The sequence below is a fragment of the Hydra viridissima genome, unplaced genomic scaffold (assembly GCF_058129835.1).
Source record: "Hydra viridissima isolate aposymbiotic clone 2 unplaced genomic scaffold, HvirCarnegie_v1 scaffold_11, whole genome shotgun sequence".
Classification (NCBI taxonomy): Eukaryota; Metazoa; Cnidaria; class Hydrozoa; order Anthoathecata; family Hydridae; genus Hydra; species Hydra viridissima.
Window position 1 is genome coordinate 9,889,355 of NW_028324310.1, and position 12,284 is coordinate 9,901,638.

The following is a 12,284-nucleotide window of genomic DNA, read 5'->3' on the forward strand; positions in this document are numbered from 1 at the left end:
ATTTTCGTTTTTTTGCATAAAATCGTTTTAAATTTAAATAACTTTTAAGAAAAATCACGGATACACATCAATTTTAAAAAAAAGTATAGATTATTATGAGCACATTAAAAAAAAAAAAAATTAAAAATATTAAGATTTACCTTGTGCTCAAAGCCTTGCTACGAGGGTACTATTTGGGGCATTTTTAGGGGGGTTTTGACGCTTGAGCACAAGGTAAATCTCAATATTTTTGACTTTTTTTTTTTGTAATCGTATTTTTTTTACATTTGCCCCAAATTTAGCTTGTTGTGTATTCGCGTTTTCGAAATTTTTTTTTTTTGAACACCCCTAATATATATATATATATATATATATATATATATATATATATATATATATATATATATATATATATATATATATATATATATATATATATATATATATATATATATATACTTACAATAGTTTTATTAACTTAATACACTAACATTGAAAATAGCTTCTCCTTCACTGTGTATAACATGACAGTCTCAGAGAACATGAAAAAAAACATTTGTACCAATAAAATGAAGAAATGCCATTATCTGGAAACGTACTGAAATTCTCTTATTTCGCTTAGTATAATGTTGCAAATCATCTTTGAGCCTATTTTCTAAAAATTTAATAAAGCTCTTGGGACTCGATACTGCTCTCGAAAAAACGTTGTCAGAAACATCTTCGTTAAAAAAGCGGCCATTAAACTAAAATGAAATTGAAAAACAAAACAAATATATAATTTCTGAGCCTATTTAGTATGATTTCTGACTTTATTCGATAAAAAATCATTAAAAAACATCAAAATTTAGTAATTTTAAGTAATGTTTTAAACACCATCTCTCGAGGCAATCGGTGGCGAAGCTCATTTTCTGTAACTTCGAAATCTAAGTCTTCATTCAAAAAAATTAAATCCATGTTCCTATTTTACACAGTTTTTTTAAACACCAAATACTAGAATGTAAAAATATTTATAAAAATAGAATAGACAGCACAGCCTACTTAATAACTAATAAAATTTATTAAGTAGGTCTACTAAATAAAAATTAAAATAAAAATTGCTATCAATGACGTATTAAGGATAAAAAAAAGTCCGTGAATTTTAGTGACGTATACGTTTTATGCTTTATAGCAATGGCCGAAAAAAATACAAACAGCGATGAATTCTTCGAGTTTACGCACTTTTTTACGAAAAAGTAATTTACTTAAAAAATTGCGTTTTTACGAAAGACTTTTTTTACGAAAAGACTTTTTTTCTCGAAAAAAACTTCGAAATGTTTATAGCATTGGCCCCAGTTGTCGTTAAAGCTTTTTTGATGTTTTGTACTCTTTTGTTTGTAATGCCAAACAAGGCTATAAAGGCTTTGAAGTAGACTTTCTGTTCTACATAAGTTCCACCACGCAGGACTCGACATGATAAGAATAGCTAAATTCATGGAACTGGGCTTTCCCTTCACGACGAGTAGGCCTTCTCTTCAACACTTTCTTTGTCGTAATAAGAGAAGATAAAAATGAGTCTTGTTCGTCGTTTGAAGGGTAAGCATTGAATTCTTTATTAAGAGCTGCTCTATCTTCTAGATTTGTTTTTTCGAAGTACTTCAAAAATGTGCACTGGCAGTTATTGCCTATTGTGTGGCTTGAAATTCTAACTTTTTTCGCCTTATCTTTATTAGAACCCAATGATTTTCTTTTCTTCGGCTTGTTCGTCACTTGAGGAAAATCAGATACATCCGCCATTTCAACAGGTTAGTTTATAATTTTCTCGTGTCTGATTGGTTTAGCGTTGTCACATGTTTTACAGCGAGCATTGTGATCGTTCTTCCAGTGGGTAGATAAACTGGAAAGCTAAATGTCTGTGTAATTTGATTGGTTTTCTAGTTATATTGTCAATTATTATCTAGTTAAACTGCAGCCAAATATAACAGGGACAAAAACCCAAAAAAAGCATGTAGTTTGATCGTTTTTCCAGTGTGGTCTTTATATATATATATATATATATATATATATATATATATATATATATATATATATATATATATATATATATATATATATATTGATTGGTTATGTATTATATCAAAATAATACAAAGCTCTTGTGCGTAAAAGAGTGCTCAATATTATAATAATAGAGCAATATATATATATATATCTGTTATTTAAATAAAAATACAAAACGCAAGCGAAACATTATATGGTTTAACCCTCCATTCAGTCAAAACGTGGAAACAAAAATAGGAAACCGTTTACTTGCATTGGTTGACCTTCACTTCCCGGTAAATCATAGATTGCACAAAATTTTTAATAGAAATTCGATCAAGGTAAGTTATAGCTGTATGCGAAACGTAAAATCCATCATTAATTCGCATAACCACAAAATTTTACAAGACCAAAAAAGCATACCAAAAAACACTTGCAACTGTACTAACAAAACTACTTGCCCTTTAAACAATCAATGTTTATTAAGCAACATCGTTTATAAAGCTATCGTGAGTTCCGAAAATCTTGAACTCAAAGAAAAAGTTTATTTTGGCATTAGCGAGACACCATTTAAACTAAGATATGCTAACCATGTAAAATCTTTTAATACGGTCAGGTATAAGAATGATACAGAACTTTCAAAGGAAATTTGGAAATTAAAAGAAAAAGCCATCACACCTATAATAAAGTGGAGAATTGTAAAGCGATGCAAACCTTCCAACCCTGAAACCAAGACCTGTAACCTTTGCCTTCACGAGAAGTTTGAAATTTTATCGCATAAAGAAAACAACCTACTCAACAAAAGAAGCGAAATATTATCTAAATGTCGACATGCTAACAAGTTCCTTTTATCCTCTTTTCATACTGAAGACTAAATGATTGCGTCTTTTTGCTCATTACGTCAGAATTCGTTCTACCGTAAATTTGATTCGTTTTTAAACGGTTTTTTACGTTTTTAATTTGTAATTAATAGCTGATGATTGCCGTAAGGCACGAAACTTTAAGTACTATTAAAATGTTGTTTTTCTCCATTTAAATAACAGATATATATATATATATATATATATATATATATATATATATATATATATATATATATATATATATATATATATATATATATATATATATATTTAAAAACGATAAAGAAAAAACTTTTATTATAGAACTATATATTACAAAATTAAAAATTAAACGTTAAAATTACATTTATAATTACGGTGGCGTGAGTTCTAATGACTCCATAAAAACAAAATTTTAAAAGTTTAACGTGATGTAAATATAAAGTGAACCAACCAGGATCAATCTTCGGTATAAAATAAGGAAATAACGAACTTATTCTTGTGCCTGCATTTTGAGACCATTTCACTCCTTGTGTTAAGTAGGTTATCTCCTTTTTACATCAAAAATTGAAACTTCTCGTTCAAACAACTGAAACTTCTCGTTACAAACCCTTGATGTTGGGTTGTATGTTTTGCCTTTTTTAATAATTTTCCATCTGACATAAGGTGTGAAGTATTTTTCTTTTAGTTTCCATAACTCCTTTGATAGCTCTGTATCTTTCTTGTACCTAACTGCATTAAAAGATTTTAAGTGGTTAGCATGCCGAGCTTTGAAAAATGTTTCGCTAAGTCCTAAAAACACTTTTTCTTTATATTCCAGATTGTCCGAATAGACGGTGACCTGATAAACGAGGTTGTTGAAAAGGCAACGGTTGTTAATTGGACATTTGGATTTGTCAGTGCAGTTGCATTTAATTTCATTAGTTTTTGCCTCGTTATGCAAAATGTTTTTATTGTGAGAGTTAATAATGGATTTTATATTTGGCACGCAAGAATAACTAATTTTGATTGTGTTTCTATTAAATATTTTACGAAGCCTGTGGTTAACTGGGAAGTGGAGGTCGATGAGGTTCAAAAAACATTTACCTATTTTTGTAATATTTTTGTAAATAGTTCCATAAGAAAAGTTTTTCCTCTATCGTTTTTAATTATAATTATAAATCGCTCTGTTTTGAAATTTATATATAATCAATATAAATTTCCTAAACATCGAGCACTTTTCAACGAACAAAAGCTCGATGTTTAGGAAAATTATATATATATATATATATATATATATATATATATATATATATATATATATATATATATATATATATATATATATATATATATATATATATAAATGGGTAATAGATAACATTTTCGCTAATATTTATTGTGTATAACTTGTTTTATCATGTTTATATATACAAATATATTTTGGAAATACTTGAAAAACATTCTTGTATTTTAAAAATATAATGAAAGTTCTGGTATGGGGTCGTCCAAAAAATACGTAAGCTCATGGGGAAGGGGGGGTCTTCAAAAAGCGTACGAAAGCGTATGGGGGGGGGGGGGGAGGGGTTGAATATAAAAGTACGTACGCACTAATTTAAAAGTAATTTTTCTTAGTTGATGCTTATATTTATAACTTATCATCACAAATACTTATCTATAACTAGGTGTTTTTAAATAAATTACTAGAAATTTTGAATATAATAACAAATAAATAACTTTTTCTAAATGATAAAACCATGACCGTCACTATGAAATGACAGTTGGGGAGGGAGGGAAGTATACTTACCCTTAAAGAAGATCTAATTACAATTTTTTTTTGGAAACTTTAAAGTTCTTTTTACTAAAGGAACTTAAAAATTAGTCAGAGAAGTTTAAATTTAATAATAAAAGCGTTATAAGTTTTAATGGGGTTGGTTAAAATGTTGTGGGTTTTTAGTTCCAAATAAACGGGAAAGAACGTTTATTTGGCACCTTATAGTTATCGTTTGAAGCATTTTATAAATGTAACACCTCATATGTTTGGTTAAGTTTATTAGTAATTAAGGAATTAGCAAAGTTTTAATGATAATGCACAATTATTGTATTTTCATGCGATGGTCAAAATAATTGTTTTGACCATCGCAAGCGTAGAAATTTTTTTTCAAAATCTTAATTTTTTTACATGCCCTCCGCCTATGTTGCTTTATCGCAATTAAATTAGGAAATTAACTACCGCGAGGAAAACACATTTGTGCTCAATCTTATATAAATACGAAAATTCTTTGTGTATGAAAGCATAGTTATTATTTCTTAAATATAAAAAATGTCATGTAACAAAATTGCATCATCTTATCTCGGGTAATTTTTTTGATAAATATAATAAACTAAGAAGCTTGAGAAAATTGGAGGTTATAAATTTTTGAAAAGTATTTCAGCTAAAAAAATGCAAGCAATCAATTTAATGTTAGAAAATTTTTAACTCAAACATCAAGGTGACAGTAAAGTGTTTTACTTTGCAATCATTTAAAAGATCATTTTCACATAATAAAACAAAAAAGATTTGTTGAAAGATTTAAGTAGTTGATCTTTAAGCGCTTTTGCTGGCAAACAGAAAACTTTTAAAATCAACAAACTGGTATGAATGTTTGTTTGGTACCTTTAAAGTATAGGTTGTGTTTAAAGACAGGGTAATAATTTTTTAATCACAAATTAAAAAAAACTGTTATCTTTATAGGTTTTACAACATCGCTTTAATATTTAATAAACAAAATTATTAATATAGTCTTCATTAGTCAACTAATTTAAATTGTTGGTGAACTATCGAAATCAAAGGGTGATTTCACCCAATCAAATATGTTTTCGATGACATGAGTTTGATCAGAATTACTTTCATCTACTGTTAAATGAGTATCATTGTTTTCATCGTCACTTTTATTTTTCTCAGAAGTAGTGTTGATTGTTTCCAAACACGCATTTGTGACGATTAGTACTTGCTTTAGAAGCGTGATAAATTTTGCAGGTTTTGCAAGTTCTTTTATCAATTTTTCGTTGTGAAATTGATGGGCAGTACAAATCAAAGGAAGCTTCCGTTGAAACTTTTGAACCTAAGTATCCCAAGCGCTGTGCTAAAGAAGAAAAGTAAGGTTTAGGAATGTTTCGTGCTACCTTTGGCTCAGGAATAAAAATTCCTTCAGCACCATGAGACCTGGCAAAAAACGTTGAGGAAAATATTTTTTCCAGGAACTTCGCCAAGGTTTACAGCAATTCGGAACATCACACTTAACAATCATTAAAAAATATTGACTTTGTCTTACGCGATTTTCAATCCATTTTGAATCTTGCTCAGGTATTGGTGACAGTTAGGAAGATTCAACATATATTTAGCACAAACAGAATAGTTATCAATTATTATATCCGACCATACCTCAGCTAGAGTTTCGGCAGCTTTAGCAAAGCTTTTTTTTTTTCTAAATCAACTTCAATTGTTTTTCCAGATGCATTAAGATGTGTCCCAAAATGATCATGTGGCAAAACCCGTCATGCTAACTCTCGACTCAGCGGAGCCATACGCCGTTCAACCCTGTTATATGCTGAATAATAAGGTGCATGAGTTCCTGTTAGATAGACATCCAAATCCCATTATATAAATCTTGCAATTGCAACTTTCAATAGTTTGGGAAACCTTGGATTTTCATCAGGGCCTCCATCACATACAACAACAAATATAGGTTTTACCCGACCTTCCGGAGTTCATATGTAAAGCTTAAAATTTTCAAGTGAAACAAGACCCTCCAAATCAAGGCCATGAATAAAAGCAGTGCTGCTATCATGCTTCATAGATCTAATAGCAATATACGTTGGTCCAGAATATGACACTGCGTCAGCAAATTTTTTTGGATCAATAATACAAGCTGCATAAACAGATGGGATAAGTTTATGTCTGGAAGCCACTAAAAAATCATGATCAGACAAACGTACTTGATAATCAAGATGCATCAAAATTGGTGATTGTTTTGTTGCAGCTACTAATCTTAATGGTACTTTGGTTTTGTCGTCTAAACTTAAATAAAAGCATGAATCTGGACCAAACATTGAACAAATTTCATCCATGTATTGCATGCACGCAAATGTAAATCCAGCATCGATATGCCTATCACGAGCTGATAATACAGCTCGTGATAAGGAGAAGAGGGAGGGGGGTACTTCAAAAGCGTACGTACTTTTTAAAGGGGGAAGGAGACTAAAAAGTACGCATGGCAACAGGGGGAAGGGGGTAAAAATTTCAAAATTTTTGACGTACGTACTTTATGGACGATCCCTATCATGTCAAACATTAAAAAAAAAAAAAGGCTAATCACATAATTCAGTGAAAAATGTTGACAGTGTTAAAGAAAAAATTAACCACACTGTTCAGAGCACATTTTTAATCTAATTTGACCAAAGTTGTGACTCAAGGAAACTTCAAGCAAATTTAAAAAAATTTAATCTTTAAAGTTGATCAGTAAAAAGTTACCAAACAGCTGAAAATATTGCATTAATATATATGACCTTGATCCTAAAATAGCTCACAAATTTTTATTGTAATAACAAACAATAAAGAGACCAATCCCAAATAGCAACGTATACATTGCCCGACAATGGTCCGGTTCTGGCTGCGGAACGGGGCGGGGCCTGGCTTGCCAGAACTGACGCAGTGCCGCCATGCACATTGGCTTAATTATGGCCCAGGGCTATCTAGCCATTGCAGGCTCTGGCATTTCAACGGGCCACCACTGGCAAATGCTAAAAGGCCCTATGCAAGCCCATGGATTCACCAGAGCCGAATCGGTGACGGGCCACAAACAGTAAATCGCTATTATTATAACGTTCCTCTTCATCAGTTTTACATATCGCATGTACATATCGCTCAAATGTGAAAACAAATTTTAAGATTATTAACTTATTTTAATTAAATTATTAAAGCCTGCCATTTAAATGTTCCTTATTAATGGAATAGAGAAAATACCATTAAGTTAAATCACTCTTTTCAAATTTTTAATTTAAAACAAAATGATTATAAATTCCTTCATCAAAATAAAACCAAATTTAACAAAAAAATTCTATTTATAAATCTTATAAAGAAGAATTCGCTAACAAAAACAAACTATTTTTCACTTAATTATTATATTATATATAAAGTAAATTATTAATAATATATATGATATAAAATATGACATTGTTATAATATATAAGTTATTATACAAAAATATCAAAAAGATGTGATTTATATACATTTAAATTTCTTCAGAAATTTTTTTTTAGGGGCTACCTATTTTACAATTTTTTTTATTATCATTAATAAATTATTTGTGTCATCATCAAAATACCTTTAAGGAACATTTAGAACTAAAATGTAAAATCAATCCGTGTACATAATTTATGCCAGGTTGCAATTATAGCAACCATACTACCAATGATTGGTTTTTAACAATGTTAAAAGCTATTTATCTCAGCAGACTTTCTTATGGCTCTTTGTTTTCTGCCACCTTTACAATCATTAGCTGCTGCCAAATAGTGAACAACGGCTTTTTAGATGTCACTTATGGATGTATCTTTGGTTGGACCACTATTTTTTAATGCTCCTGTGAATATACATCATCCTTTGTAGTTGAATACAACACATTACCTGTTACTAAACATAATTTTAAGAATAAAATATACATTATGTATGTTATCAAAAAATGTATGATACATATAAGTTTATATCTTTAAATATTAATAATTATCCCATAAAGTTTAAGAATAATCCCTTCTAGCTTAAGATAAATGCATGTAAGAAGACCTTAAATTTTTTCATAATGTATTACAAAATAAATTTTTGAATAAAGAAATATTTAAATCATCTACTATACTTTTTTATTAATATTATATTTTGTTACACTGACTATTATTTTAAATTTAAGATTTCTGCACAAGCACATAATAAATTATTATGTTGGCAGCTTCCAACAGTTGTAAGTTGGTTAGCAATTATCATTTTAGACCTATACAATAACTAGGTTTCTTTGGTCTAAATTTAAAACTTTGACTTTTTCTTCACTGTTATTTAACAAAAAAACTTTACACAAACTAAAAATAAAAATTATACTTAGTCTTACTGAGAACTTGTACCTTGTTTTATCATATCTATTATAAAAAACGAAAAAAAGAAAAGGTAACATGCAACAAATTATTGTAAGAATATGTTTTGTTAACCAAAAAATATATATTTATATTTGAAATTTATGTAAATATTTTTGCGAAAAAAATGTTTTGTTAAACAAAAAAAAAATTTTTTATTTGAAACTTTTTATTTATCAATATTTGAACTCAAGATGTAAAGCTTCATTACAATCAGTTTTATAATTTTCACATAAGCGTTCGTTGATTCTGTCGCCATCTTGAGAGTCCAAAACTTGCTTCAAAAAATTTGCCGTAAACGCTATTCAGTTATGTTTTAGACCAGTGGTCCAGTTATGGCTAGCCAGCTCTGGCGTGCCAACTGTGTTTATGTATCGGCCCGTTATTGGATAACCAGGACTGGCATGCCGCAAAAGTACCACATGGCAGTTGCTATCTGGCAAGCCATCTCTGGTGAATCTTTCACGATACAACAATGGCTCATATCGGCTCCGGCATGCCATTCATAGAACTTTAATGGCCCGTAAATGGATCGCCAGAACTGGCGTAGCCGGCACTGGCCCATTCTAGCTCTGCTACTTAGGATTATGAATACAAAGCTAAAGTAAATAAACCTGTAAGAGTAAGGAGTGAGAAGAGAAGTAACTAAAATAAAAAAAAACGTCTGAAAAAGTAAACAAATCTGGCTATTGGTTTGCCTAATTAAACGAATAGTAATCAAACCCAATTCAAAAGGTTAAAAATATTAAAATGTAAAAGAAAAAATATATGCATTTATGTATGCATGTATGTAATTTATGTATTTATGTATATATCTATATAAATATATATATATATACACTGCAAGCCAAAAGATTCCGGACACTTGATATTTTTATATAAAAAGCTAAAATCTATCCTGTATCATTAAATTAATCAATAATGTTAATTTATAACACTTAAACTTACTAATTTTAAGTGTTTATGTAAGTTTGTTTTTTTAATTGTTTATTTTTACTTGATATATAGCGTTACATTACTCTTAAGAGTTTGGTCTTCTTAAAGTTATTTATTTGTTGAAATATGACGTAAATATTTATAATATAATGATATCCGACTAAAATGATTAAGAATATTTAGTTTTGTTTAGTTTTCATTTGGTATTAATTACGGTTGCATTAAAAAATCTTGAAAATAATTTTAAAATTTTATAATTGGACTGTTTAATTAAAAATATGGGTATAAAACCTTCTTTAACGGTTGCAAAACGTTTTGAAATAATTACATTACATAAAGAAAGTTATTCAGCTCGTAAAATTTGCAAAAAATTAAAAGTTGTCGGAAGTACTGTACAAGAAACCATTAAACGATGGAAAGAAACAGGTATTTTTGAAGACAAAAAAAGATCTGGTAGACCACGGAAGACAACAAAAGCAGAAGATAGTAGTATAATATTGATGAGTAAAAGAAGTCGAAGACTTCCGGCCCCGGAAATAACTTCAGGCTTTAATAGGAGTCATTCAAAATCTATTTCATTTACCACTACGAAACGACGTCTTAGACAAGCAAGACTTTCTGGCCGTACAGCGGTCAGGAAACCGTTGCTACGGATTGGAAATAATAAGAAAAGGTTACAATGGGCTATAGACCACCAAAATTGGACAAAAGAAGACTGGGGAAAAGTACTATAGACCAACGAGTTCAAATTTGAACTCTTTGGGCAAAGACGTAGAATTTACATCAGAAGAATAACAAAAGAAAAAATGATCCCACAGTGTTTAGTGCCAACAATCAAGCATGGTGGTGGGTCTGTTATGGTATGGGGATGTTTTTCTTCAGCTGGAATAGGTGACTTAGCTAAAAATGAGGGTATTATGAAAAAAGAACAATATAAAACAATTTTAGAAAACAATGCTATACCTTCTGGCTTAAGAACTATTGGTCGTGGTTTTGTTTTTATGTAGGACAACCCTAAACACACCTCAAAATTATGTAAGAACTATATAAAGGAACAAGAGGATAATGGTGTCCTCAAAAACATGGCCTGGCCGGCCCAATCACCAGATTTGATATGCTTATTATGATTTCAGTTTTAGAAAGAGTTTAAAATGTTGATTTTTATGGAAACATATGTAAATAATCAGTCAACTTAATAAAAAAATTCGTTGCTACGGACCGTAGCCGTTGTTAAAGTTTGACTTTTTTAAACTTACTACTGCGCTTGCGTATAATAATTTGTCGTTTCTGAACGACCGTGTCTCAGGTCGTTCAGGTAACTATTGTAAAATCTATTCCAAATACCTTTAAACAGTTTTCTAATGTATTTTGTTCGATTGGAGCAGTCTTGTGGATATTAACAAATTAATGGATTATCTGATATTATACACTCTCTACAAGAAATGCCAGTACCAAAAATTATAAAATTTAAATGGAATGGAGCTAATGATTCATACAAGTCCTCATCACTAACATAAACTAACGGTCGTTGATTAATCGCATTCTCAACCTCACATAAAACTGATGACAACTCAACATGTGTAACTATTTCTTTGTGTAAGGCCTTCTTGAGACAATGTTTTATAGAACGTACTAATCGTTCATAAAATCCACCACACCAGGGTGAAGCAGAAAGAATAAATTGTTTTCGGATACCCCTGTTTAACATAAATTCACGCACAGGTTTTGCCGTGAAGGTTTTTGCATTATCGCTTACTAAAAGTTCAGGACTTCCTCTTCTGGATATGAATCTTCGCAAAGCTCTTAATAATGAAGGTGTCTGAAGATCATTTATTAACTCTAAATGAATTGCTCTAGTTGTTGCACAAGTCAATAATAATATATATACCTTTAACACATCAGCTCTTTCATTATCTTCCTTTATAAACAATGGACCAGCATAATCAAGTCCAGTATATTTAAAGCTCCTGGTTGATAGTATTCGAAAATCTGGAAGATCAGGTTCATCCTTTTTTTTTAATTGTTCGTGCTTGGAAGAATTTACAGATGAAGCATTTATGTTACACATTAAACTGTCTTTCTACCTTGGGCGATCCAAAATAAATTTCCTACTTCGTTAAGAGTGCTTTCGACACCTTGATGGAATATCTTTTTGTGGGCCTCTTAATTTACAAGATGACACAAATAACTGCTTTTCAGCAAAATGATAGGGTGCTTTTGAACAAAGCTTAAAACTTCACTATTACAATAACGTCCTTTTAGTCGCAATAAACCATATTGGTCCTCAAACAGACTAAATGCAGTTTTTATTTTATCAAATTTTTCATCCTTACAAATCTCATTTTTTATGTTCTTTAACCCACAGATGTAAACC

The 12,284-nt window shown here is 30.0% G+C and overlaps 1 protein-coding gene across 1 annotated transcript; it reads right to left on the reverse strand.

Annotated features, from left to right (window-relative positions):
* Window positions 1–11,306: 11,306 nt before the first annotated feature.
* On the reverse strand, window positions 11,307–11,978 carry LOC149882096 (uncharacterized). The gene has a single exon (XM_090065889.1). The coding sequence runs from the start codon at window positions 11,976–11,978 to the stop codon at window positions 11,307–11,309; it is 672 nt and encodes a 223-aa protein (XP_089922015.1).
* Between the last annotated feature and the right edge of the window lie 306 nt (window positions 11,979–12,284).